The 24,993-nt window shown below is 50.5% G+C and overlaps 1 protein-coding gene across 1 annotated transcript in view; it reads right to left on the reverse strand.

Annotated features, from left to right (window-relative positions):
• Nucleotides 1–4,630: 4,630 nt before the first annotated feature.
• The window catches only part of LOC122701446 (oxysterol binding protein), a 31,278-nt gene continuing 10,915 nt past the window's right edge, over nt 4,631–24,993 (reverse strand). The window contains exons 4-14 of the mRNA XM_043914390.1: nt 23,200–23,395; nt 22,875–22,977; nt 22,512–22,566; nt 22,198–22,329; nt 17,600–17,845; nt 17,213–17,333; nt 10,550–10,653; nt 9,421–9,516; nt 8,508–8,689; nt 7,450–7,670; nt 4,631–7,292 (exon numbers count right to left, since the gene is read on the reverse strand). Of these exons, the coding sequence (XP_043770325.1) occupies nt 7,150–7,292; nt 7,450–7,670; nt 8,508–8,689; nt 9,421–9,516; nt 10,550–10,653; nt 17,213–17,333; nt 17,600–17,845; nt 22,198–22,329; nt 22,512–22,566; nt 22,875–22,977; nt 23,200–23,395 (1,599 nt within the window). The 3' untranslated portion in view covers nt 4,631–7,149. The remainder of the gene's footprint in view (nt 7,293–7,449; nt 7,671–8,507; nt 8,690–9,420; nt 9,517–10,549; nt 10,654–17,212; nt 17,334–17,599; nt 17,846–22,197; nt 22,330–22,511; nt 22,567–22,874; nt 22,978–23,199; nt 23,396–24,993) is intronic.

The raw sequence follows: 24,993 nt of genomic DNA on the forward strand, positions 1-24,993 counted from the left end.
CTTTATAAGCTAAAAGTAATAATTTTACTTTTCTCTTTTTCTAACTACCTTGCTATTTGTTTTTCTCATGTAAAAATAAATCATGAAAAAAAAAAGAAAAAAAATAAATAAAAATAAATCATGGACTTTTTTTCATGTTAGCTATGTAGACCTATTTCATTATTTTTAATGCTTACACAGTATTGGTTGTGTGGATATAACACAATCTACTTAATCAAATTCTTAATGATGGACATTTTAATTTTTTCCCTCAGTTTTCATTATTAAAAACAATACTGTAATGATTATTCTTTTGTATTTGTTTTTCTTGTGAGAAGGCAGATTTCACAAAACCAAAAGTTATGAACATTTGGAATTTTTCAGATATTGTCAAAGTGGCCTCAAGACTTGTATGGAAGAAAACAGTCAGGAAGGCCATTTGTAAAGATTCCCAATGTAAGTTTTCAATATAACCTACCGATGAAATATTATACACAGGGTCATGGTATCTGTATGTTAAAAGCATTGATTTGCAAAACCTAAATATTTAAAGTGTACTTCAATTTTGTTGAGGCTGTATATTGTCACCCTGCTTATTTAACTTATATGAATAGTACATCGTGTGAAATGCTGGGCTGGATGAATCACAAGCTGAAACCAAGATTGCCAGGAGAAATAACAACCTCAGATATGCAGATGATTCCACCTTTATGGCAGAAAATGAAGAGAAACTAAAGATCCTCTTGCTGAGAGTGAAAAAGCTGGCTTAAAACTGTCTTCAAAAACTAAAATCATGGCATCTGGTCCCATCACTTCACAGCAAATAAATGAGGTAAAAGTGAAAACAGTGACAGATTTTATTTTCTTGGGTTCCAAAAATCACTGCAGATGATGATTGCAGCAATGAAATTAGAAGTCACTTGCTCCTTGGAAGAAAAGTTATGATAAACCTAGACAGAGTACTAAAAAGCAGAGACATCACTTTGCCGACAAAGGTCCTTGTAGTCAAACTGTGGTTTTTCCAGTAGTCATGTATGGATGTGAGAGTTGGACCATAAAGAAAGCTGAGCACCAAAGAATTGATGCTTTCTAATTGTGGTGCTGGAGAAGACCCTTGAGAGTCCGTTGGACTGCTAGGAGATCAAACCAGTCCATCTTAAAGGAAATCAACCCTGAATTTTCACTGGAAGGACTGATGCTGAAGCTGAAACTCCAATACTTTGGCCACCTGATGCAAAGAGCCGACTCTTTGGAAAAGACTCTGATGCTGGGAAAGATTGAGGACAGAAGGACAAGGGGGTGCAGAGGATGAGATGGTTAGATAACATCAGTGACTCAATGGACGTGAGTTTGAGCAAACTCCTGGGAGATAAGTGATGGACAGGGAAGCCTAGCGTGCTGCAGTCCATGGGGTCGGAAAGAGTCGGACATGATTTAGCAACTGAACAACAAAACCTCAATTTTTGTAATCTCATCTTGGCATTTAAAAATTTTGAAACATATAGACATTGTCAAAAAGTGGAATTGACTCAGACCTTTCTCAAACTCTGAGAAGCAAGCTGTAGTTTAATAATATCCCCCAATATGCTGATTTATCCTACCTTCTCCTATTTCTTAATTTTTGACCCTTCCAATTCATATATTATATATATATAACTGCACTAGGCCAAGCTCTAACCTCTAACTGAGTAAGAATCTCTGTAGATGGGGCTCAGAATTATATATATATATATATATATATATATATATATATATTTTTTTTTTTTTTAACTTGCAGGTGATTTCAATGTGCAGCCTCTCAGCATCTCATTCCTCAGTTTTCACAAAAATGTAGCCATTACATTTGGCCCTATGACTTTAATGTTTATTGGGATATGGTTGATTTACAATGTTGTGTTAGCTTCAGGGGCACAGCAAAATGAATCTGGGCCCATGTTTTAAATTGCTTCCTTAACCTCTCCACAGGCTCCTCCAACTCAGAATGCCCAAAGTGAACCCATCTTTCCCTCTAGACCTTCCATCTATGTTTCCAGAGCCAGAAAAATACAGATTCCTTCCTCCTTCCCTCTGCTCTCCACCAATAGTCATGCTCAAGTGCTCTTCATTCCTGTTCAACATGACTGGAATTCCTGCACCTCTCATTCTCACAATTTCTCCAGCCTCTTGATTGACTACCTATCACTCATTTTCCACACTGGAACTCACCATCCTGCTTACAGATCTTTCTTTGGCTCTCTCACTGAAAACAGAAACCAAGACTTCTTTAAAGTATATAAAGACGTGCGTGACTTGGGATTCACCTCTCTCCATCACCAAATCAGTGTCCTCTCCTTGATCCTAAACTCTAGCCATTCATGTAGCCGTCCAAACTCAGGATGCTTTCCTTGATTTTGGTCCTTGATTTTTGGTCCAGGCAGCATTTTATACTTTGCTCTTCCTCTAACTTGGAACTCTCATCTCAGATACATTCTCCTAGTTGTGGAAGGCTTCCGTGATGTCTTTATCCCCCCCTCCCTACTCCCTATAGGCGTGTTGCCACTCTACAGTGCCATTTATCAACCTAGATTGTAATTGTCCATTTATCTGAGCTCGCTATCCCTAATGTATATTATGTAACAAGTTGGAAGTCAGTGTTTAATGAATGAAGACATACTTAGCCATATCTATCTCAGGGCCTACTGGTTTTTCAGTGTGTGTTAGTCACTCAGTTGTGCCCAACTCTTTGAGACCCCATGGACTGTAGCCCACCAAGTTCCTCTGTCCATGGAATTTTCCAGGCAAGAATACTAGAGAAGGTTGCCATTCCCTTCTCCAGGGGATTTCCAGACCCAGGGATTGAACCTGTGTCGCTTGTGCTGCAGGCCGATTCTGTGCTGTCTGAGCCAACAGGGAAGCCCAAACATCTGGTTCTTTCCTAACGTCTAAAATCACCCTACCAAACTCAGGCCTGACTTCTGCAAGGCTATTTATAGAAGAATCTGAGATCGCTAGTTCTCACCTTTAAGGAAGCTGCATCTGATCAGCTTGTTAGCTTCCCCTGGGGAATCAAGGTGAACCCCAAGAGAAGCACTTTACCTGAAAAGACGGTAGGGAGGAAAGCCTGAGGAGAATGTAACCACCATCTATTTTATGAACTTTGGAACGGAAAACCACGGAAGCCTTCGGGAATGCTTCCCACAGGGCAGAGCACATTACTGGGCAAAAGCTTTATAAACCTTTTTTATTTTTTTTAATAAACCTTTAGAAGCAAACTCTTAAGTTTTTAGAACAATGTTAAGAGTTTCACAAGATATATACCTTATAGTAAATACGTTCTAATGATTTTTCTATACTTCCTTTTAGGACTATAAGTTGATTTTCATTTGTCCTGCTGAAAGTAGAGCAGATCCTTGAAATGCAGAGGTAATGTTTTTGTGGGACTTCAGACGTCCCTGTGGAGAAGGAAATGGCAACCCACTCCGGTATGCTTGCCTGGGATAATCCCACGGACAGAGGAGCCTGGCGGGCTACAGTCCGTGGGATCACAGAGTCGGACACGACTGAGTGACTGGGCAGAGTTCCCTGACAGATGCAATAATGTATCATTTCGCTGAGTCATATGTAATTTTGAATCATGAGGAAGGTAGACTCCTGGGGATCTCTGTCCCAGCCCATCATGTCACAGCAGCCCCTTAAAGAACTGAAGGAAGGATGTTGAAAGGATGGAGCTAGACAGCGTCATACTGAGTGAAGTAAGAAAGAGAAGGAGAAATATTATATGACATCCCTTACATGTAGAATCTAAAAAGAAAGGATACAAATGAACTTACAAAACATAGAGACTCACAGACTTAGCAAATGAACTTACGGTTGTGTGGGGAGCAGTGTGGGGAGGGCCAGTGAGGGAGTTTGGGGTGGACATGCACACACTGCTGTATTTTATTTAAAATGGATAACCAACAGGACCTATTGTTCAGCACGTGGAACCCTGTTGAATGTTATGTGGCAGTCTGGATGGGAGGGGATTTGGCGGGGGGAGAATGGATACATGCATGTGCATGGCTGAGTCCCTCCACTGTTCACCATCAGCTACACCCCAACACAAAATAATACGTTAAAAAAATAAAGAATGTTGAAATGTTTTGGGTACATTAGACTGCCCCTACTGGAGGAAATTACACACCACCTGCTATTCAAGATTGCAGGATGCAGCTCTCACAAATGTCAGGGGTCTACTACCATGTTATGGCTGTCAGAAAAACCACTGCTGACACTTCACACCAAGCCCAGTAACGGGAATCGGGCAAATGACTGTACCAGATAAGTGGCCTTCCCGGGAACCAGGCTCGAAAAAATAAACCCTGACAATGCAGCTGATTTTGTGGGCATGAGAGCTGTGAGAAGTGAAGGCGTCAGGAGGCCGAACTTCAAGAATGCTCCTTCCTTCAGGTAGGACTCCCCACAAGGTATTATCCACATTAAGAAGCTTCTGGAAAGAGAGATACCCATTTCTTCACGATGTATAGTCCAGGAGGAGGAAATGACTTAGCTACCCGCTGCCTTCCCACCCAGTGGCTCACAGAACACAAGGTTGTAAAGGTCGCAAACTCCAGGGTTAAACAAACCCAGCTTGGAATTCCAGTGGTGTGACTAACCAATCAACTACGTGACCTTGAGTAAATTAGTTTATTTTCTGAGTGTCTTTCTTCATATTCAGCATGACAACTGTAACATGAACACCTTAAAAATTGTTGGAGTGGAAGCCAGGCAACGTTGAGCGCTTCGATCTCAGGACCCTGGACAGAGAAACATACGCTCAGAGGACAGGGGCTGCCCCCTCAGGCCAGGAATTGGCATTGCCCTCCTCGGAGGCCTCCAAGCCGCTTCCACAGCTTTGCCCACCTTCTCCCCTCCTTGAACTTTGCAGAGAAAAACTAAACTAGCATTTTCAGTGTCCTCATGTCTTTCCAAGGTCTTCCAATCACCTCTCAGTTGCTTATGTTCAAAACACAGAATTTGAATCCCTGCGTGGATCAGCTAAGATCCTGAGAATTTAAACAGGCAGGTGAAATTAAGTTCAGTCAAACATCTGGAAATCCATGCCCAGTTTTTCTCGCAGTTTCTCATGAAGATCAAGTTCCCCAACTCCCAAAAAACAAATCACAGTGGGGCCAGTTCTCCACCTCTTCCTGCTGCCTCCTACTCAGTAGAAGTGAATCAGACAAACAATCTGACTTTTAAAAAATTATTTAATTTAGTAGTTTTCTTGGAAAAAAAATTCAATAAGGCAAAAAAAACTGAAAATATATATAGTTTTGTTTTGCTTCCGTGTGACTTTATTTCACCTGAAGGACTGGAAGCCTCTTCCTTGAGCAGGAATCTGAGGATCAGGCTGGAGACGTAGTGCAGATGGAGGAGGCAGGGGGTGGGGGGAGAGAGCAGGGAGTTCAGTCTCCGGGGGAATCCCACCGGCCGAAGCACCCACCCCAGGAGCGGGTCACTGCTTCCATGGGGCTCCCTGAAGGTGGCAGCCCTGCCGTAACCCCTCACTCGTGCTGGGAAGCGAGTCCCCGGAGGCAGTTCCCCACGGCCACCAGGCAGGGCGGGCGGGGAAAGAGCAGGCCTGGTTCCCCGGCAGAAATCCAGTTTCCCTGCGGGGACGGCTTCCCCTGGAATGATTCCCCGCAAGGACCCACGCTGGCTGAGGCTCGGCAGTTAAGGAACAGAAACAGAGAACACCAACGAAGAGCAGACAAGGAAGGCACCTCGATTTGTGATCCTCAACCACGGGTGGGCGGCACGGGGTCAGATTTCCGACCAGAGACAACTGAAACAAAACAAAGACGGGAAAAAAAAAGGAAATCTGGGCCAGACAGGAGCGGTTCTCTTATCAGCCCCGGTTCCCAGGAAGGAGGATCAGCTATGCGGCGCTGCGCTTGGGCAGAGGCAGGCTGCAGCCGCAAACGCCCCTCCTGCCCGACTACCCACACTCTCCCGGGTGGAGGACAGAACGCTGGGCAAGGGGGCAGGGCTTCGTCCTCCAGAGTCGGGTGAGGAGAGCGGAGCTGAGACAGCAGTGGGCGCCCAGGATGCGACCCGCGGACACAGACCCTGCCGGGTGATCGCGGGACGTGTCCGCCCAAGGGGGCTCCCATCCGCACTAGTGTGTCCGAGAGTCCCTGGGGGACAAGTGAGATCAGAGAGCAAGATTCTTAACGGGAGGGAGGGAAATCAAACAGAAAATTCGGACTTTTCTCTACATATATATAATATACAGGTATTTAACACATTATTCCAGAAGTGGCTTCAGTCCGTGGGTTCTGAGAGATGGTGAAAACTCACTCGGAATAAACGCCTTCTCTCAGATTCTGAAGTGTGGCAGAATGGGGCAGGTAATGCTTTGTTCCTCGAGGCACAAACCTGAGCGGGTATGTGCCCAGAGATGGAGAGAGAGCGAGAAGAAGACAGGAGAGGGGAGGAGAAGGCGGCGGGGACGGTGGGGTGAGGGGGCGGGAGAGTGCGGCAGCCAGCCGTGTCCACGTGGCCTCGTGCTCCGGGTTCTCTGAAGCACTCTGCCTGAGCGAGTCCGTAAAGTCCCTCGTGAGGACAAGGCAACCCTCCTGCGACGCCCGAGCGGCCTCGGCGGCCGTCAGCGAAGGTGGAGAACAGCAGCGGGGTGTGCTAACGAGCGAAGACACTGCCAAGCATGACCTCTGCGCGTCCCGGTCCTGCAGACGAGCCCCTCGCGGGCGCCTCGTGCGGCCCGGCCATCTCCTGGGCTGTGCCTCGGCTCCACCACGGCGCTCACGATGCTCCGTGGCCAAGTCTGAACGTGTTTCTTTTTCGAGGGACCCTCTAGGATCAGCTCGCACGGCACAAGGCCGGGCGCCCCGCAGCAGTGTGCTCCGCGGGCCTGGCTGAGCGGCAGCTCCGGGGTGGGGGTGAGGGCCAGCATCTCAGGGGGTGGGTGGGGCCCCCGACTCCGGAGAAGTTGGGGGCGCCTCCCCGACAAGCACGCGGGGTCCAGAATGTTGATTTCAGGGTCAATCAGCTAAGGCAACCAGCCAATCACCACCAACCGGGTCTGCTTCTGGTGACTGATTCGGAACAAGAAGTGATTGGTTAAGACAGACGAGCTCGAGCAGGCGGCGCCGGCAGCAGTCCGCGGGCTCCTCCTCCTCGGCGGCTCCTTCAGAAGATGTCAGGGCACGAGTCCCAGTCCTGCCGCTCCTTGCACTCCCAGTAGCCGCCGCGGTAGATGTGCGTCAGCTCCCGGGTCACCGGGTCCTTCCTGCGCTCGAACCACAGCGCCTTGTAGGGGTCGTGGGCCGTGCCTGTCGGGCAAGAGGCGGGGAGGCAGGATCAGGGCGTGGGCCGCGGGCGCCTCCCTCAACCGGGGCGCGGACACGGGGGCGCGTCCCTCAACTGGGGCGCGGACATGGGGGCCTGTCCGTCAACTGGGGCGCGGACACGCGGCAGAGGCGCCCTTACCGTCCTCCGTGGCCCTCATGGCCTCGGCCTCGCGCTTCTTCCTCGCAAGCCGCTGCTTCTCCTCCAGGCGCTGCTTCTCCGCGTTCGCCTCATCCCAGCGCCCGTTCTCCATCAGCCTCTGGTCGGGCCGCAGCCGGCTGTCCGTGGGCGCGGTGCCGGCCTCCCAGGCGTTGAGGGTCAGAGCCAGCTCGGAGAAGTAGTACATGTTCTCCGCGTTCTTCCTGCAGGGCAGGGGTCAGGAAGGGACGGGCACCGCCAGAGTCCAGAGCCCCGTGAGCCAGAGCCCAGCTGAGCTCGCGCCAGGGATACAGCCCCCAGGTGCCCACAGAGCCTGTGGGTGCGCCTAACTAAGAGACCTGGCGGACCGTCCCCTCCCAGGACACCGCTCCCCCACCTCAGGGCCCCCCACCTGGACGGTTTCCTGGGTGTGGGATATGCTCAGTTGAAATTAGGAAGACTGAAACATTCTACTAAATAAAACTTCAAATTTGTTTCCTTTTACTTTTTGCTACTTTCTGGGATAACCTTGGCTATCACTAGGACTGAACATATTAAATGACGACAGCAGACAAACGGTCTCCACCTTAATTATTTCCAAAGTCCTGGACATTGTCTCAGGGACCATCATATCGCCATGAGCCTTTAGGCCACAGGTGGTAGGGAGCCTTCTCCCTTGGCCCTTTCTGAACAGTTTTGCTCTAAATTACAGAAAAATATTCTTCTGAATCACAACCCGAAGGACTGCTCTGGTGTGTGCATGCTCAGTCATCGGGTCTGACCGTGACCGCATGGACTGCAGTCTGCCAGGCTCTTCTGTCCATGGGATTTCCCAGGCAAGAAAATACTGGAGTGGGTTGCCGTTTCCTTGTCCACCAAAGGACCTTTAGGAGACACCAAATCATTTTTGGGCAGGTGTGGTCTGAGTCATTTGAACTCTCCTGGGACAAGGCCCGCAACAACCCCGCCCCACAGGGCCGCCTTTCGGTCCTCTGCCAGCGCTGGTCCGCACAGACTTAGGCGGGAGGGCAGGGGAGGGACGCCGCCACGGCGATACTCACGGTAGAGGGTTCCGCTTCCAGAGCAGCACCCTGCTCTCCTCCGCGTCGTGGCCGCGCTGCCGGGCGTCACCCCCGTTCTCCCCGGGGACCGGCTGTGCTTTGAAGCAGTCCATTTTCTCATCCCATGTGCCCAGCAACACGAAGTGAACTCTGCCCGACGGGTCGGTCACCTCCCCCGTCACCTAGGGGTGGAGAGCAGGCTCGGGAGCACGGCGGCACCGGGGACGCGCCCCAGAGCCTGGCCCTGGGGCAGGCTGCTTGCACCCCGCTGCAGACTACGGGAGCCGCTGGACTTACTCCGTGGGAGTGTGCTTGAACTGCTCAAAGGGCCAGCCTCATGAATGGGGGCTTCGTTACCATTTTGTGGTACAGGGCTTTTTTTCCTAACGATGTACACAAGAAAAGGGTCTGACCGTACTCGGGATTATGTTGTGTTCTTCTCCCCAGAAATCAGAGAGACCACAGACGAACCTGTTCACTCTCCCAACACAACTCCCGGCACAGTTCCGCTGCGGCGGTAACAGAAGCCTTGCTCAGACTTCACAGGGGTCGCGCCACCCGTGCCTTCTTCCCGCAGTCCTCTCCTCAGTCCTGCCGCAGCGGTTCCCGTTTTCAGTCTCTCCTGGTTCTGTTTGTCTGTCTGTTTGCCACACTCACTCAGTTTGCAGGATCCTAGCTCCCCGACCAGGGATCGAACCTGGGCCCACAGCAGTGAAAGCACCCTCAGCACTGGGCCAACTCTACTATCTCGCTGCTCTTGACTTTCACTTTCTAACTTACTGTCTTTTGCTGAGGTTCTCCTTTACCTCTCCTTTTTTTGAACGCACACACATCCATCTATGCCAGCCTCAAAGGAAGAGACTTTCTGCAGGACATACACTAGGTGAAAAACACTTTAATCCCAACTTCTTACCTTTCTCGCGACGTCCCGAGAGAAGTAGCTATAAGGAACAAATTTAAGATTGCACTTGTCCCCTGTCTTGTGATTCACGATGTCAATCTCACCAGACTATGAAATGAAAAGAACCATGGACTGTTTTATTAAGACTGAATGACCTGGATATACGCTAAGCCCCACGCCTCATAATTCTTTTCTTTTCAGTCTTATGTTCTTGCACTCCTACACTTAAGATTCAGGTCTCAGTCATTCTTGAGATGCTCTAAAATGCTTTTATCATCTTGGTATTCCTGGTTGGAATCAAGGCCAAATGACCTTTTTTTTTTTAAAACTGTGTGTCACGTTAGGTGGCATAATTCAGCCTTTGGCATGCACGTTGACATTCACATTATAATTTACCTTCCCGAACTGATCCTCCACTCGTACCCTTCATGAACTCCGTGCTTAAATCAAAGGGTTCTACCCCCAGCTTCAAGACTACACGTGGTGGGCCTTTCTGTATTTTATTCATTTCACTCTCTCCTCCTTTCCATCTTGTGAACCCCAATCCACTCGTGAAGACTCAGCTTCATTCCCACACCTACTGTGAAGCCTCTCCCACTGTTCGGACAATATTCTCCTTTTTCCTAAATTTACTGCAACCATTGTCTTAAGAGCAAATTGACAATGAACTAGATATTATCTTAGCACACCTCTTAGGCGGGTCGTTTTGCCAAATACTTTTCATCCTACACATATTTGTCGTAAGTCTCCAATGATAAAATAACTCTTGAGGGACAACGCCCCATCTGACTTGGAACCCCAAAAACCCCAGGCTCCACCCGGCAATGCATGCTTGATGCGCAAGGAGAGGACAGAGGGTGGGAGCCGTGCTCATCACTTTCTTGGAGCCCTCCTGGTGCCTGACACAGTCCTAGGAGAGCAGTCACCCACCAATGTGGGAACCTGGTCATTTACAGACAACAGTCTGTGGTACGAAAAGTCGGCAGTTTGGGAGTGTGGTTACTGCCTGAGAGGAATTGCCTCGGTGAAACTGAGAAACCAGGAATGGCAGTCGGGGTCCAGATCACACATCCTGAACACTGCAAAGATGGACGAAAGGATTCTTCTGAGCTCCAGAAGCGCTGAGAGGCCCTTTGCTCACCTGATCAATCCACAATTTGCCCACGATGATGTTGTGCACTGTTGTGGTCACTTTCTTCCAAGTGTAGTGGTGCCCAGTTGCATGGAAAATACAGTGGATGCTACCTAGAAGCAGAGAGTGGTACACATATTAAGCTGAACATTAGAAAAACAGCACCATGCTGGCTGCGGCCCTCATCTCACGGGGAGGGGACAGAAACTCAGGCCAGGGTCCTCCCGGGCCTGCTTCCCTGCGTCTCTCCACCGGCAGGTCCTGACTTTATAGCTCTCACCAGATAGTCTCGGTGAACACCAAACCAAAGTCAGGGGTTTGAATGGGAGATTCAAAATAATTTAAAAAATCTCAGAAGACATATATAGTTTTTTCAAAAATTTTTTTTTTCGATGTGGACCTTTTTTCCCCAAGTCTTTATTGAATGCATTACAACACTGCTTCTGTTTTATGGATCTCTGGCTCTGAGGCACAGGGGAGGTCCCTGAGCAGGGACTGAACCCAAACAGCCTAAACTGGAAGGTGAAGTCTTAACCACTGGACGCCAAGGACATCCCAAGACACACACTACATAGCACAGCGCCTTCCGGGTCACAGCCCGGGAGCACTGATGAAAGGAGCAGTGCCTGTGGCTCAGGGACGTCCCCTTGTGCAGAGGGCCGCAGCGGGCGCGCCCTCAGACACGCCCTCGGACACGCCCACAGGCACGCCCTCGGACACGCCCTCGGGCAGCAACGCTGACGGCAGCAGTGGCAGGCACGCAGTCCGTGTGCTTGCACCAGACGCTGCACCGGGCCCCCACCCCTGAGCAAACATCTCCTCTGCCCACCGCAGCCCACAGTCCTGCCTTCCCTCCGCCACCGCAGTGACGGCCCCAGCAGCGCTGGCCTGGACCCCTTCTTGGCCTCCCAGCTTCCACACTGGTCCTCCTGAAGTCTCTAGGCAAAATGATCTGTCTAAACATACCACGTCAACTTTCCACGCCAGAGAATCCCTCAGTTCCTCCCACTGCAGTGAGAGAAAGACTCAACTCCTTTCCACAGAATACAAGACCCTCAAGAGCTTCCCCAGAGCCCCAAAACCAGCCGCGGTGGCCTTACCGCTGCTCACGCATGCTATGCTTGCTCGGGGCCCTCAGCTCTGGGCTCTCTCTGCCTGGAACACACTCCCCCAGATCGTCTCCTGGTCTTGGTTCCCTGTATCCTCAGGTCTCAGGTCAGATGTAACCTTCTCAGAGAATCTCCCAACTCCCCCAGCCAGGGAGACGCCACCCCCTGCCTTCCTCCACCACTACCCCCAGCCCCCACTCACTCTAGTTTCTTCACGGGACTACCACTATCTAAAATTAAAGTATTTATTTACTTTTTGTCTACTTAAGAAAAGAATGCAAACTAAATGAGGACAAAGTGGCTTTTGTTCACCATCGTACACCTACCTAGGATAGTTGCCAGCAGATAGTGGGCACTCAAATCCCTGCTGATACCTTAGCTGGCAGGCATCGTTAACCCCTATATCTGCTTCCTACTGCTGCTGGAACCAACTGCAACAAACTCCGCAGCTTAAAATAACACAGCTTACTCTTTTACAGTTCTGAAGGCAGAATCTAAAATCAGGTGTCAAAGGAGGCAAGAATAAACAAAGGGGCAAAGACAGCCTCTGCAATAAGTGGTGCTGGGAGAACTGGATAGCAATGTTCAAAAGAATGAAATTAGAACACTTCCTAACACCACACACAGAAATAAACCCAAAATGGATTAAAGACCTACATGTAAGACCAGAAACTAAAACTCTTAGAGGAAAACAAAGGCAGAACCACTCGATGACAAATCACAGCAAGATCCTCTATGACCCACCTCCTAGAGTAATGGAAATAATACCAGAAAAACAAACAACCCAATCAAAAAGTGGGGAAAAGACCTAAACAGACATTTCTCCAAAGAAGACATACAGATGGCAAACAAACACATGAAAAGATGCTCAACATCACTCATTATCAGAGAAATGCAAATCAAAATTACAATGAGATAACACCTCACACTGGTCAGAATGGCCACCATCAAGACGTCTACAAACAATAAATGCTGGAGAGGGTGTGGGGAAAAGGGAACGAAGGCTCTTGCACTGGTGGTAGGAATGTAAACTGATACAGCCACTGTGGAGAACAGTGTGGAGATTCCTTAAAAAACCAGGAATAAAACCGCCATGTGACCCAGCAATCCCACTCCTAGGCGTATACCCCAAGGACACCAAAACTGAAAAAGACACATGTATGTCAGTCCTCATTGCAGCACTACCTACAGGAGCTAGGCGTGGCTCTGACGGTTAAGAGTCTGCCTGCAACACTAGAGACCCGGGTTCGATCCCTGGGTTGGGAAAATCCCCTGGAGAAGGAAATGGCAATGCACTCCAGTGTTCTTTTGTTGAGTTAATTCAGTCGTGCCCGACTCTTTGCGACCCCGTGGACTGCAGCCCACCAGGCTCCTCTGTCCATGAGATTTTCCTGGCAAGGATACTGGAGTGGGTTGCCATTTCCTTCTCCAGGGGATCTTCCCAACCCAGGGAAGTATTCTTACCTAGAGCCTATTACACAGAGTGAAGTAAGTCAGAAAGAGAAAAACAAATCTCATATACTAATGTACATATATGGAATCTAGAAAGATGGTGCTGATGAAATTATGTGCAGGGCAGCAATGCAGACACAAGAGAACAGACTTCTGGACATGATGGGGCGGGGGGCGGGGGGGGGGTGGCGTCTGCAGAGAGCAACAGGGAAACACACATCCCTGTGTGTAGAACAGATAGAAACGAGAGTTTGCTGTAGGACTCCGGGGACTCAACCCGGCTCCGTCTCACCCTCCAGGGCTGAGATGGGGAGAAGACGGGAGGGAGGCTCCAGAGGGAGGGGATATGTGTGTACCTACGGCTGATTCCTGGTGATGTCTGGCGGAAACCAACACAATTCTGTAAAGCAATTATCCTTCAATTAAAAATAAATAAATTTAAAATTAAAAAAAAAAAACAACCAGGTGCCAGCAAAGGCGTGTCCTTATGACGTCTCTAGGGGAGAATCTATCCTCATGTTTCTTCCAGCTGCCACAGGCCACCTGCACTCTTTGGTTTCCAAGGATCACTCACATCTCTTGCTTCTGTTGTCACTGACTGAACCTCCAGCCTCTCTCTAATAAATACCCTGTGATTATATCAGGCCCAGAGAAAAATCCGGACCATCTCCCCATCTCCAGGTGGTGATAACAGTTGGAGCACTTGAAGAAATAATGGCCAAAAATTCCCCAAGTTTGATGAAAAATACTCATCTACACATCCAAGAAGTCCACTGAATGCCAAGCAGGATCAACTCAAAGAGCAAGACATACAAACCCTCCACAATTAAATTAGAAAGACAGCGTCAAAGAGAATCGGAAAAGCCCAAAAGGAACAGAGGTGACCGCATCACAGGCAAGCCATCCGCAGAGACCACGGGGGCAGAGGCAGTGGGAACACACGGTCAAGAGGCTAAAAGACAAAGACCGTCAAGCCCAGAAGTCCATGTCCAGCAAAACTGTCCTTCACAGACAAAGGAGAACTCAAGACATTCCCAGAAAAACAAAACCTGAAAGAATTCATCATTAGCAGATCTCACCTTCAAGAAATACTCAAGGAAGTCCTTCAGGCTGAAATGAAAAGACACTAGACACTGACTTAAATCACCTTAAGAAATGAAGAGACCAGTAAGTGCTCAGTCGCGTATGCCTCTTTGCAACCCCATGGACTGTCGCCCACCAAGCTCCTCTGTCCACGGAATTCTCCAGGCCAGAACACTGAAGTGTGTAGTCATTCCCTTCTCCAGGGGATCTTCTGGACCCAGGGATCGAATCTGGGTCTGCCGCATTACAGGCAGATTCTTTCTCATCTGAGCCACCATTAAAAGACAATTATGTTATAAAACGTCGATGGAATTACAATGTAGAAAAATGGTTTGTATGACAATAAAAGCACAAAGGAGGGAGAAGGTAATGGATCCATACAAGGGCAAAGTTTTTATATATTATAGAAATTCAGTTGTATTAATCTGAACTAGATTATTAGAAGGTTTTAATACCCAGGGTAACCACAACAAAAATATCTTTAAAGATCACAGTAAAAGAAATAAGGGAATTAAAATGGTAAGCTAGGAAAATACCTATTTAATATAAAGAACTAATGGACAGAGGAACAAAAAAGACATAAGATGTACAGAAACAAGATACCAAAAGGGCAGATGTAAACCCTAACTAATCAATCAGTAATTATAATAAATATAGATGGATTAATCACTCTAAGCAAAAAGCAGAAACTGGAAAAATGGATAAAATGCATAAGGAGGAATTCTGACCACAGTGCTACTAGAGCAAACTCAAGGCACACAGAGGCCGGCAGTCACCACACAGACCAGCGGGCTGAGTGTGGTTTCATTCAGCCTCAGACGGTGACTCTTCTCAGGTTTGAGAACTCCAACTGTGAAAGAATAGTCTTACTTAAATCTCTTTAAACTGCAAGTTGCCACTCAATTCCAAAGTGAGTGGATGAATAAACTCGTATCTATCCTCTCTACAGTCTTCATAATTTTACAAACATCAATTACATTGCTTTCCTAGAAGCATTCTTTTTTCCAGATTGCAAGAATTCTAACCTTTTCAAAGTCTATTTTACAAGAAGACTCAGACTTCTATCTGCCTCACTTATAACCCTGTGTGTACCTCTTTCACCAGTGACATCCATCAGCTTAACGATTTACCCTCTGAGAGGTGAACATCCCTGAATATGTGAAAATTAAATTGCATGACTCTCCTTCCAAGTCACGGATGCAAAAGTATTAAATACAACCATCCCCAGGGCTAACATCTGGAAATCCCTCTTTATATCTCTGTATTCAGATTCCTGTCACGTCAATTCTTTGTTCAATTTCCCTACAAAGGCAGAGATCTCTGCTTTGTTCACTTATATTTTCCCAAACATCTTAGAACTACATCTAGTATGTGGTAGATACACTCAATATCGAATCCTTAAAAAACCATAGGAATGGAATCCAAACAATTTTTGAACTCTTTAAAAATTGGATCTACCACTTTTATCATGTTACTATAGTTATTTACCCCTTAAAGAATTTGAGATTAGTCAAATTACAGAGAAAATGTTCAGCAGATCATTGGTAATTTGGGTCTACTACTCTTTTTAAAATGCATACCCTCTCAGAATTAAATACATATAATCCACCCCTTTAGTGATCCTCAGGGTGCTCTGAAACTCTTCTGCATGGATGAATTTACACGGCAACATAACCACTGACACTCAGGTTTGCAGATTAGGAGTGAACATCTCAAGTGTTTACTACTCTCAACCTAACACACTTCTGAAACTATTCGCTTCAAAGACAGTTAAGCAATTAGAACCTTTTTACAGGTTCTCAGGATAAGATCAAGACTGAAATCAGTTAGTCTCCTTTTCACCTTGGGGTCTCTTGCATATTAATCATGAAGCAATAAAGTTAACACTTCAGTTTCACTTCCAACATCCTTGGATTTTTTTCTAATGTCTGGTTTGCACTGTACCTGTTACACTGTGTGTTTTCTGAGGGAAAGCGGGTGGAATAGAGCAGAAGGCTGTCCTGCAACAACCCAGCCCTGCAGCTCTGCCTCCTGAAAGATGAAAACCCGGAAAGCGAAAGGCACACAGAGCTCAGGCGCCTACTGTCAGCTGTCTCCAGGCGACTTGGCCTCTCGATCTGCTCTGGGTTTCTTTTCCTGCAGACCAGCATTCACTCTTCGACACATACAGGGTCAAACGTGGCTGCTCTTGCTGAACTTGCAAAGAGCATCAAGAGCCTGCTACACTTTTTGAATAACTGCTTTTCACCTGAAGCACAGACATGCTAACACGGCATACTAGGATTCCTATTCCCAGGCTGGATCCTTTAGGTCTTAGTGCAAAATTAACGTGTAATCCAGTAAGATCTTTTAAAACAAAGTTTCACCTTACCTGGAGCTTACCCCTTACATAAGGGATACCTAACCCCTCTGATGGAGGGAGGGGGAGGGGCTGCCAGGAAACCTAACCTTGCAGCCACAGGAGTTCTGGTCTGTGGCGAGAAACTGCCTGCTAGGGAAGGAGGGGCAACACCACCAGTTTAAAGACAGAACTTTTAAAGAGCACGCTGAGATGCATATCCTAAAATAGTACTTAAAAGTAAAAGGAAGGGTCAAAGTGTTAGTTGCTCAGTCCTGTCCAGCTCTCTGCAACCCGATGGACTCCTCAGTCCATGGGATCCTCCATGCAAGAACACTGGAGTGGGCTGCCACTCTTCTCCAGCGGATCTTTAGAGCAGGGATCAAACCTGTTTCCCCTGCACTGCAGGCAGTTTCTTTACCATCTGAGCCACCAGGGAAGCCCCCCAAAATAAAGATGCGTCAGATGTAAGCTAAGAAGACAAAGAACCTGTGACTGAGTGGGTCCCTAAACAGTCTCTCAGCCCTCATTCACCCCACGGCTGAGAAGTTACGTGACCTGCAGAGCTGGCTCCCAGGTTCAGTACCCGAACCAGGCCTCCAGGCTCCCGGCTCCAGAACCAGCAACCTCCTCTGTCCCGCCAGGACGGCCTTCCTTCCTGGAGCACCCCCACCCAGGTGCTGGCCTTACCGAGAGGCATAATGGAGAGGTATTTGCCGCGAAACTTGCTGGTGATCTTGATCTCCTGCCGCAGCGTCCAGCCGTTTCTGGACTCGGCATGGTGTGCAGCCGCGGGGGGGTGGTGGCTCACCTGGAAGAGACCGGGAGCTCCAATGAAAAGGCAGGAGGGGAGGAGACGCCGCCCAGTCACGCCCCGGGTTCCCGCTGGAGGGCGCAGGCCCACAGCCCTAGGTGAGCATCAGGGCCTCCACGGCTGACGTCCAGAAGGAGAGGAAGGCAGTCTGGGGTGGCAGCGTCTGGAATGTCTGCAAATGCTAACGCCCAGGGTGGGGAGCAACCCCCCGAATCCCCTCTTCCTCAAGCAGGAAGCGTGCCACAGTCCTGAGGCTCCTTCACCTGCTCACAGAGGGATCGGTAGCCATTCTCCTCTAACCGGTCCAGCTCAAAGGTCTCCCCAAGGAGTGGGTTGAATGGCTTGCTGGTACGGAAGACAGTAGTGGAGTAGGAGGACACGGTGAAAGCTGCAACATAACAGAGCTGTTCTAGAGAGTTCTCACACTTGGCAGCCCGGTCTAACAGCTCATGGTACTCCAGGTCTTCAGTGAGGCGCTGAAGCATGGATAAGGGCTCGTTAAAGTTCACCTGTCAGGAAAAGAGCAGATGTAAACGCCTTGCCCACACAGCCACACCAGACCATTTCTTCTTTTTTTTTTTTATCCCCACAGGTGGAGACACACACTGAGATGTCAAGACATCTCAGATAAAGAGGATCCTTGGGAAAAGAAGCCTGTGCTCAGCGGAGACGCTCTAAGCTCTGACCCCAACAACAGCCCGTTCTCGGCGGTGAGCTGCTCGCGTCTGGGACTGCGGAAATCTCCGCCTGCACTGATTTGCTAACTGAAAGCTGAGATGGGAACCACGCCTCTTCTGCTCAGCACTGCATATCCACGACGCCTGTCACCAAACAGGCATTGAATGAGTGAACGAAAGGGGAATGGACGTGGTACCAGGACACCCAGAGAGGAGGCTGGGCATGGAACCCTTCTGAGGAGGAGAGGAAGGCTAGCAGAGTCCAGGAGGGGGCAGTCCTGACGGGGAGCAGGCTGCAGCGGCCAGCTTCCCTCCACACTGGGCCACCACTGGTCTCAGACCAGGGCCCCATCAGGCCAGGGTGCTGCCTCCTTCTCTGAGGCTGCAGAGCTGTGTTTCTGGCCCGGGAGTGTTCGCGCCAGGGGCAGAGAGAGGGCTCCTGTCTTCAAGTTTAGAGCCAACCTGAGGGCACTCGACTACAGGATGAAGCGAGCGTGTGTCTGTGTGTGCCTCTCTTGGGGAGAAGGTACCCACTCAGGCCGCAAATTAACAGGTGCCAGGCCCTGTACAACCCACCGGGGGCAGAGAAGTCAAAAGAAGAGACTGTTCTCCCTCACCCCCAAAGACTCAGCTTCTAAGTTGATTATTTGGAACGTATGATGACTTTACTATTTAAAAACTTATTATCAAAAGAGGTTAGGTTCCCAGTTGTTCCGAGGTTGGCGCTGTTTAATCAGCAGCCCAGCTAAACAAGCCTGAATACCGGCAGCTGAGTTCTGAGTCCAGAGAAGAGAAGAAGGAAGAAAGAACCACCCTTGGGACTGAATGAGGCTGACCGAAAGCAACATTTTGGTTACTGAAACATGCAAAAACAACACTTTTCTTTCCTAGAGTCCTATCTCTTTTCCTGTCTTTTTCTGCATTTTTATCCAACCTCCTGCCAGTCAATCTCTATGAGTCACATATTACCCTAATATTTACTATCTTCCCAATTACGAAATATCTTGTAATTTCCGCTATAACACTTTGGAGAAACAAAGTTAAAAGGAAAAAAAAATCTACTTGAAATACCATCACCCAAAGATAACCATCCTTAGTAGTTTCCATATTTTTTCTATGCATTTATGTATTTTTAAAAAGGGCCTGTTTTTTCTGAGAAATAAGCCAAGCATTTCCCTGTGAAAATTTCCCAATGGGGAAGGATGATCTACCACGCCTCAACTAAAACAGTCTTCAAGTAGCGGACTCCACCACCACCTGTCCATGGAGAGAAGAGCTATATGATGAGGAAAATGCACATGGAGGGGAAATGGATGGACGGAACGCAAATCCTCCAGGTCTTTCACAAGCGGGCACTTATTAACTATGCGGACAACACTTCTCAGGAGCTGAGCTGCATCCACCAGGCAGTAACAGTTCCATACGTTTCGGGGAAAGTGGGGCGTGGATGCGCTCCGCTGGCGACCACGGACAGATCAGCCTGCCGGCAGGTGATCACTACTCATCACACTACACGGCCCTGCCCCCAAGAGCTGTGCCAGGACCCACAGCGTCTCCAAGAGCGGGCAGGCTTTTCCTACTTGTCGTTTTTACCACTCAGAGGGCTCACCGGGGACAGAGAAATCTGAGACTTCAAAGTGGAAGGGAGCAGGCATTAGTGACATGGCTGACGGAGCGCGGAGCAGTGTGAGAGACAGCCTGGAGATGAGCAGCAGCAGGAAGCCGCCAGCGTCGGGAGGCTGCAGGGACCGAGGGCCACGTGGGGTCACTGCACACAGAGGCCACAGGCCCGGGCAGGAGCTGAGGCCTTTGGGCCCATCCGGCAGGAGTGCGGCCCAGGACGCAGCTGCGGGGAGCACCCCAGGGCGGCTCCCTCCTCCCGCCCACTCCAGATGCCTTCTGGGGCCTCGCCTGGGGCCCCAGCACAGCCCGCAGACAGACAGAGAAGAAGCCGCCTGGGGGCTCAGCCTCCTGTGAGCCAGCACAGGCGGGCGATGGGTGAGGGCCGGGCTGCGGCAGCGTCAGCAGGAACCGAAGGGGACAGGGGTCATGGGGGCAGAGACGCTCCTCTGAGCAGGAACTGAATTTCCACAGCAATGACTGGCCTTTCCAGCCCCCTTTCCTACCACTTTCTTAGGGCGCTGGGCCAAAAGAGTGGGGCTTCTTTTTCAGACCCCCTGCCCCACCCCTTGAACCAATCATTTTACGTTTCTCTCCTGTGCCTACTCACAGCCCCTTCCGGTCTGGAGAGGAGTCTTTTTCTACCAAAATCCTACACGCTCATATACAAACCTATTTATTTTCCAAGACTCACATTTGCTGAACGATATATATCTGCCAGGCCCTGGCTACACACCAAAGGTATGAAGACTAGTAAAATGGTCTGCGCAGAACGCCATCCACGGGAGGCAGAACCGCTCACTCTCCGTAGGCCCCGAGCGGCCGGGAGCCTCTGTCTCCGGACGGCACATGGGCAGAATCTGCAGCCCCCCCACTCCTCTCTCCCCTTCATCCACAGGCAGCAGAATACCCAGGTATCATACTGGCCACGGCACCAAAAACAGAAGTCGTGATCCCTAGCAAGCTGAGGCCATGCAACTGAGTTCTGAGTACATAAAGAGACTGAAGGGGATGGTTCATGCACTTTTCAGGAAGCACCCAGAAAAGGCAGGCGTGCCCTCTCCTCGCCCCCCAAGGGCCTGGGCTGTAGCAGCCCCCCAGCACCCAGGAACCAAGGCCACGGGGCAGGACCACAGGCCGGGGGAGGCTGGTCACGGCAGCGGAAGTGTTGACCAGAACCCGACCACCTGCTGCTGGACTCCAGCGTGATGGTGACTGAAGCTCGTATTTGTGGGCCAGCTTTTTCTGTGAAAGGCCAGACTGTAACTATTTGGGCTTTGAGGGCCATATGGCCTCTGTCACACCTACTCAGCACTGCTGTTCTAGGAGGAGGGCAGCCATGGACAATCGGTACGTGAAGGAGCGTTTACTGCATTCCAATAAAACCTCAAGGACACTGACATCTAAACTTCACATAGTTTTCACATCACAAAATACTAGCCTCTTTTTGACATTTTCCAACCATTTAAAACTATGAAAGCGGCGCTCGGCTCGTAAGCTGTACAGAGAGCAGTCAGCGTTGGCTCCAAGGCCACAGTCTGCTGACCCTGGGTCTAAACCAACGTGTTCTGAGCTCTGTAAATTGAACCTGTGCCTAACTGATACACCCCCAGCAGCTTGGCTGCCAGTAAACGCTCAGGGGATGAAAGAGAAGGTGAAACCCACCGCCCAGAAATAAACAGGGGCACTTGCTGGGACACAGGGATGAGACGGCTCGCCCTGACGGGATGCCTGGGTGAAGGGGGCTGGAAGACGGCTCTGCAGTCGGCTCCTGAAGAAAAGGCACCAGCCAGGGTAGAAGCGGAGTGGCAAGGGCGGGTGGGAGCTGAGGGAAGTGTGGGCAGAGAGAGCAGTGTGGGCAGACGCCGAGGAGCCGGGGCGGACCTGAGGTGGCTCCCGGGGGCACAATGCCTGTGCAGAGGGCACGCCTCCTGGGCGGGGGTGGGGCAAGCCCCGGGGGAGGTGGACTCCGCTCAGAGCAGGGAGCAGCGAGCAAGGGATTCCCAGGGGAGCGGTGACAGGACCACGCGTGCAATCCTAAACCGGCCCCTTCTAAAGCAGCCTGGACAGACGCGAGGTGGGCCTGATGGGAGGCAGGGAAACGCCACCATCCCCAGGACACGGGCCCCAGCGTCCCGCCTGGAATGAGCTGCTCTGCTCTGCGCTCCCCAAGCCTCTGTGAGAGCGGCATTTCCCACCAGACGATCACTGAAAGGAAGGTCCGCTACCCATCTTCGTGCCTGTCTCTTGAACTACATGGGTCGTGAGAACAGAAACGATACTGAATTTATCTCTGCACGGCCCCAGTACATCTGGCCTAAGAAACTGCTCATAAATCACTGCTTCTGAACAACGCATCTGATTCTCACTGATCTGGAAGCATACCAGAAACCTAGCCCAAATGAAAGCCCCTGGTTCTAGATGATGGATTCTAGTCTGTGATTGTACGGATAACACCTGTCCCGCCACAGGCGGCCATGGCGGGGGGGCGTGGCCTGGCTGTCCCGGCAGCCCCCCAGGCCTGAGGGGCCCCGGGCAGCAGCCCCGGTGGGCCAGACCCTCACCGGCATGGGGATCTTGGAGAGCTCTTTGCCAATGCAGTTCTTCATGATGCTCCACAGGTTCAGGCTGTAGTTCGGCTTGTACGGTATCCGCGTCCGCTTCTCCTTCTTGGTCTCCTCCAGCTGGTGCTTGTACTGAGCACAAACACAAAGCCATTCAGGGACCCGCAAAGAACAGACAATCCAGGATTCCTAAGCCTCCCTTCCCCCATGCTAAAAAAAAAAAATCGGAATCTCCTGTTCCACTTTAGTACTTTACAAGCACATCCCTGGACACACTCGGTCCACCCCTGCTGATCACCCCAGGTGAGCGTTACCTGTTCATCAAGGCTGATGTCGCTGCTGGCTCCGCTGATGTTGCTGCCGGTGCGTCTACACGGGTGGGAAACGGATGAGGATGAGACTAACGAGCAGAACTAGACAGCGGTCCTTGCCACGTCTTTACAAAGCAGAACGCTAAGGACACTGCACCAACTTATTCACGAGTGACCGAGAGACGCCACTGAGAAGAGCGTGTAGGAATAAACGTCTCTGGAGAAGCTGTTCATGTAAAGACAGACACTCTCCCAGGCACTTAGGGCAAAGAGTCCAGGCCTTGGGAACAACTAGGATGTTCCCAAGGAAACATTTCCAGCCTTTCAATGGCCAGGCAGGGGGGAGGGCAGTCAAGCCTAACTCACTTGTGGCCCAAGTTCTCGGGCACGGTGATGATCTCAGGGGCGTCAAAAAACTCATTCTCGTCATCCTCGTCACTCAGGTCGCCTTTGCCAGAGCAGCACTGATCTGCCAGGAGGGGACAAGCCGCGTTTGTTCACTTTGCTACATTTATCAAACCCGGCACGGCAGGCCTTCCAAACACAAACCACACACAGGAACAGGCAGAAAGCAGCGGGAGAGGCAGGAGACACGGAGGGCTGAATTCCATCTCGGGTGAGGCACTGACTGCAGACCCGGGGCTCCGCCGGCAGCCGCACGAGCCCCCCACCGAGCCCCCGAGCCCCCCACCTTTGCTGGCACCGGCGCCGGGCGCGCCTGCGGGCAGCACCGTGGCCCCCCGGAAGGCCCTCTCCAGGTGGTTGTGCTGCTTCGCCAGCTGCTCCAGGGTCTCCTCCAGGCGGATGCGCTGGTCCCTCTCGTACTGCAGGGACTTCTGCCACTTCTTACTGTGGGTTTGGGCCAGCACGAGGAAATCTCTGCAGGCCTGTATGGAGACAGAGCGGACACGGGTCCCCTCACCTCGACCACTCAGAGACCCCCCAGGCCTCTGGAAGCCCACCGAGTAATCTCACTCTGGGGACCCGAGCCAGTGAAGTACAGTGAAAGGCCTTCGCTGTCACGGCACAGCGTCAGGGACAGCCAGCTCCGTGACACAACCAAGGTCAACCCCAGAAAAACAGACAGAGAACCCCGAGTGCGGTTGTCACGGTTAGTATTTTCCTGGTCATGAGGACCACACGGACGCCAGCTGAGCAGCAAAGCTAGACCAAGGTTTGTGGCAGCCACGGGGGGCTGCTGACCGGGAGGGGAGAGAGCCTGGGGCGCCGCGTGTGGCTTCTGACCCATTCCCGACCACACTCAAGCTGCCGACAGCAGAGGAACGCAACGCCAACAGTGGCCGAGTCTGCACCACGTCAGACCAGACACGGGAAACATCCTTGGCCTCTATCTCGGTCACTAAGAGAACGACCGACCTCAAAAGCCAACGCCTATCTGAGGGGTCAGAGAAGAGACAGAACACAAACCCGACCTGCTCAGTCCTGCCCCAGGCTCCGCGTGGGTCAGACCCAGGCCTGACCGCTGGCTGCGGACACACAGGGCCCCGCCCCCGCCCCGGAGCCCCGCCCCCCCCAGCGCGCCCTTCTCAGACACACAGATTTCCCCAGTGCTGTTCCCTTGGCCCAGAATGCCCTCCGCCTCCTTCTTCTACTTGGCCAAGTGCGCCTCATTCTTTGAGATCTGTGGCAACTGTTACTTCTCTGGGACACTCCCCGCCCCCATCCCCAAAGGAGCCAGGCTCTCCTCTGCACATGTTTCTCTTTCTCAGCATCCACAGCAGGGGCGTGACTTTCTCTCCAGATGGATCATGAGTGACTTGAAGATACCGTTCATAGCTTATTCACATACTTATCTCCAGCTCCTAACTTGGCTGCTTTGTACACAGTGGGAGTCCATAAAGTTTACTTAATAAATAAATGGAGGAAGAAAGCAATGGAAGCTTAAAAGTCTAGACAATGTTAAAGAGAAACTAAAAGGTAAATAGAGTATCTGCTCCCATGGTTTCAACCCTGACCTATGGACTACGGCCTGTGGAGTCAGGAATTCCGGCTCTGTGCTCGGGGAGCCGCAGATCAGACTACCCAACAGCTCAAAGTAACCTCAAACTCAGCATCCTCCTGCCGAACTCGCCACGCTCCCTTTCCACTCACATCTCCACCCAAGGACAGTGGCAGGCTCTCCACCTGCCCTAACGGAGAAGGAAGGCGCTTCCTGGATTCTGAGCCTTCCTCCCTCCCCACGTCCAACGATCAGAACCTACGGACTGTTCTTTGACATTGCTGCCATCTTTATACTTCTTTCCAAACTCTGTACTCCAGGTGGCACAGAGAGCATACCCTGGGTCATCACAGCTCCATCCCACTGTCTAACTGGACTTTTAGCAAGTTATTGAACCGAGAGGCTCCTCACCGTCCTCATCTGTGAAACAAGCATGACAACCGCAGCGCTCTCACAGCGTTGCTTAACGGGAACAGGTAAAGCTCTCAGAAAGACCTGGCTCCGAGTCATCACTCAACAATGCGT

The sequence above is a fragment of the Cervus elaphus genome, chromosome 1 (genome assembly GCF_910594005.1).
Source record: "Cervus elaphus chromosome 1, mCerEla1.1, whole genome shotgun sequence".
NCBI classification, from domain to species: domain Eukaryota; kingdom Metazoa; phylum Chordata; class Mammalia; order Artiodactyla; family Cervidae; genus Cervus; species Cervus elaphus.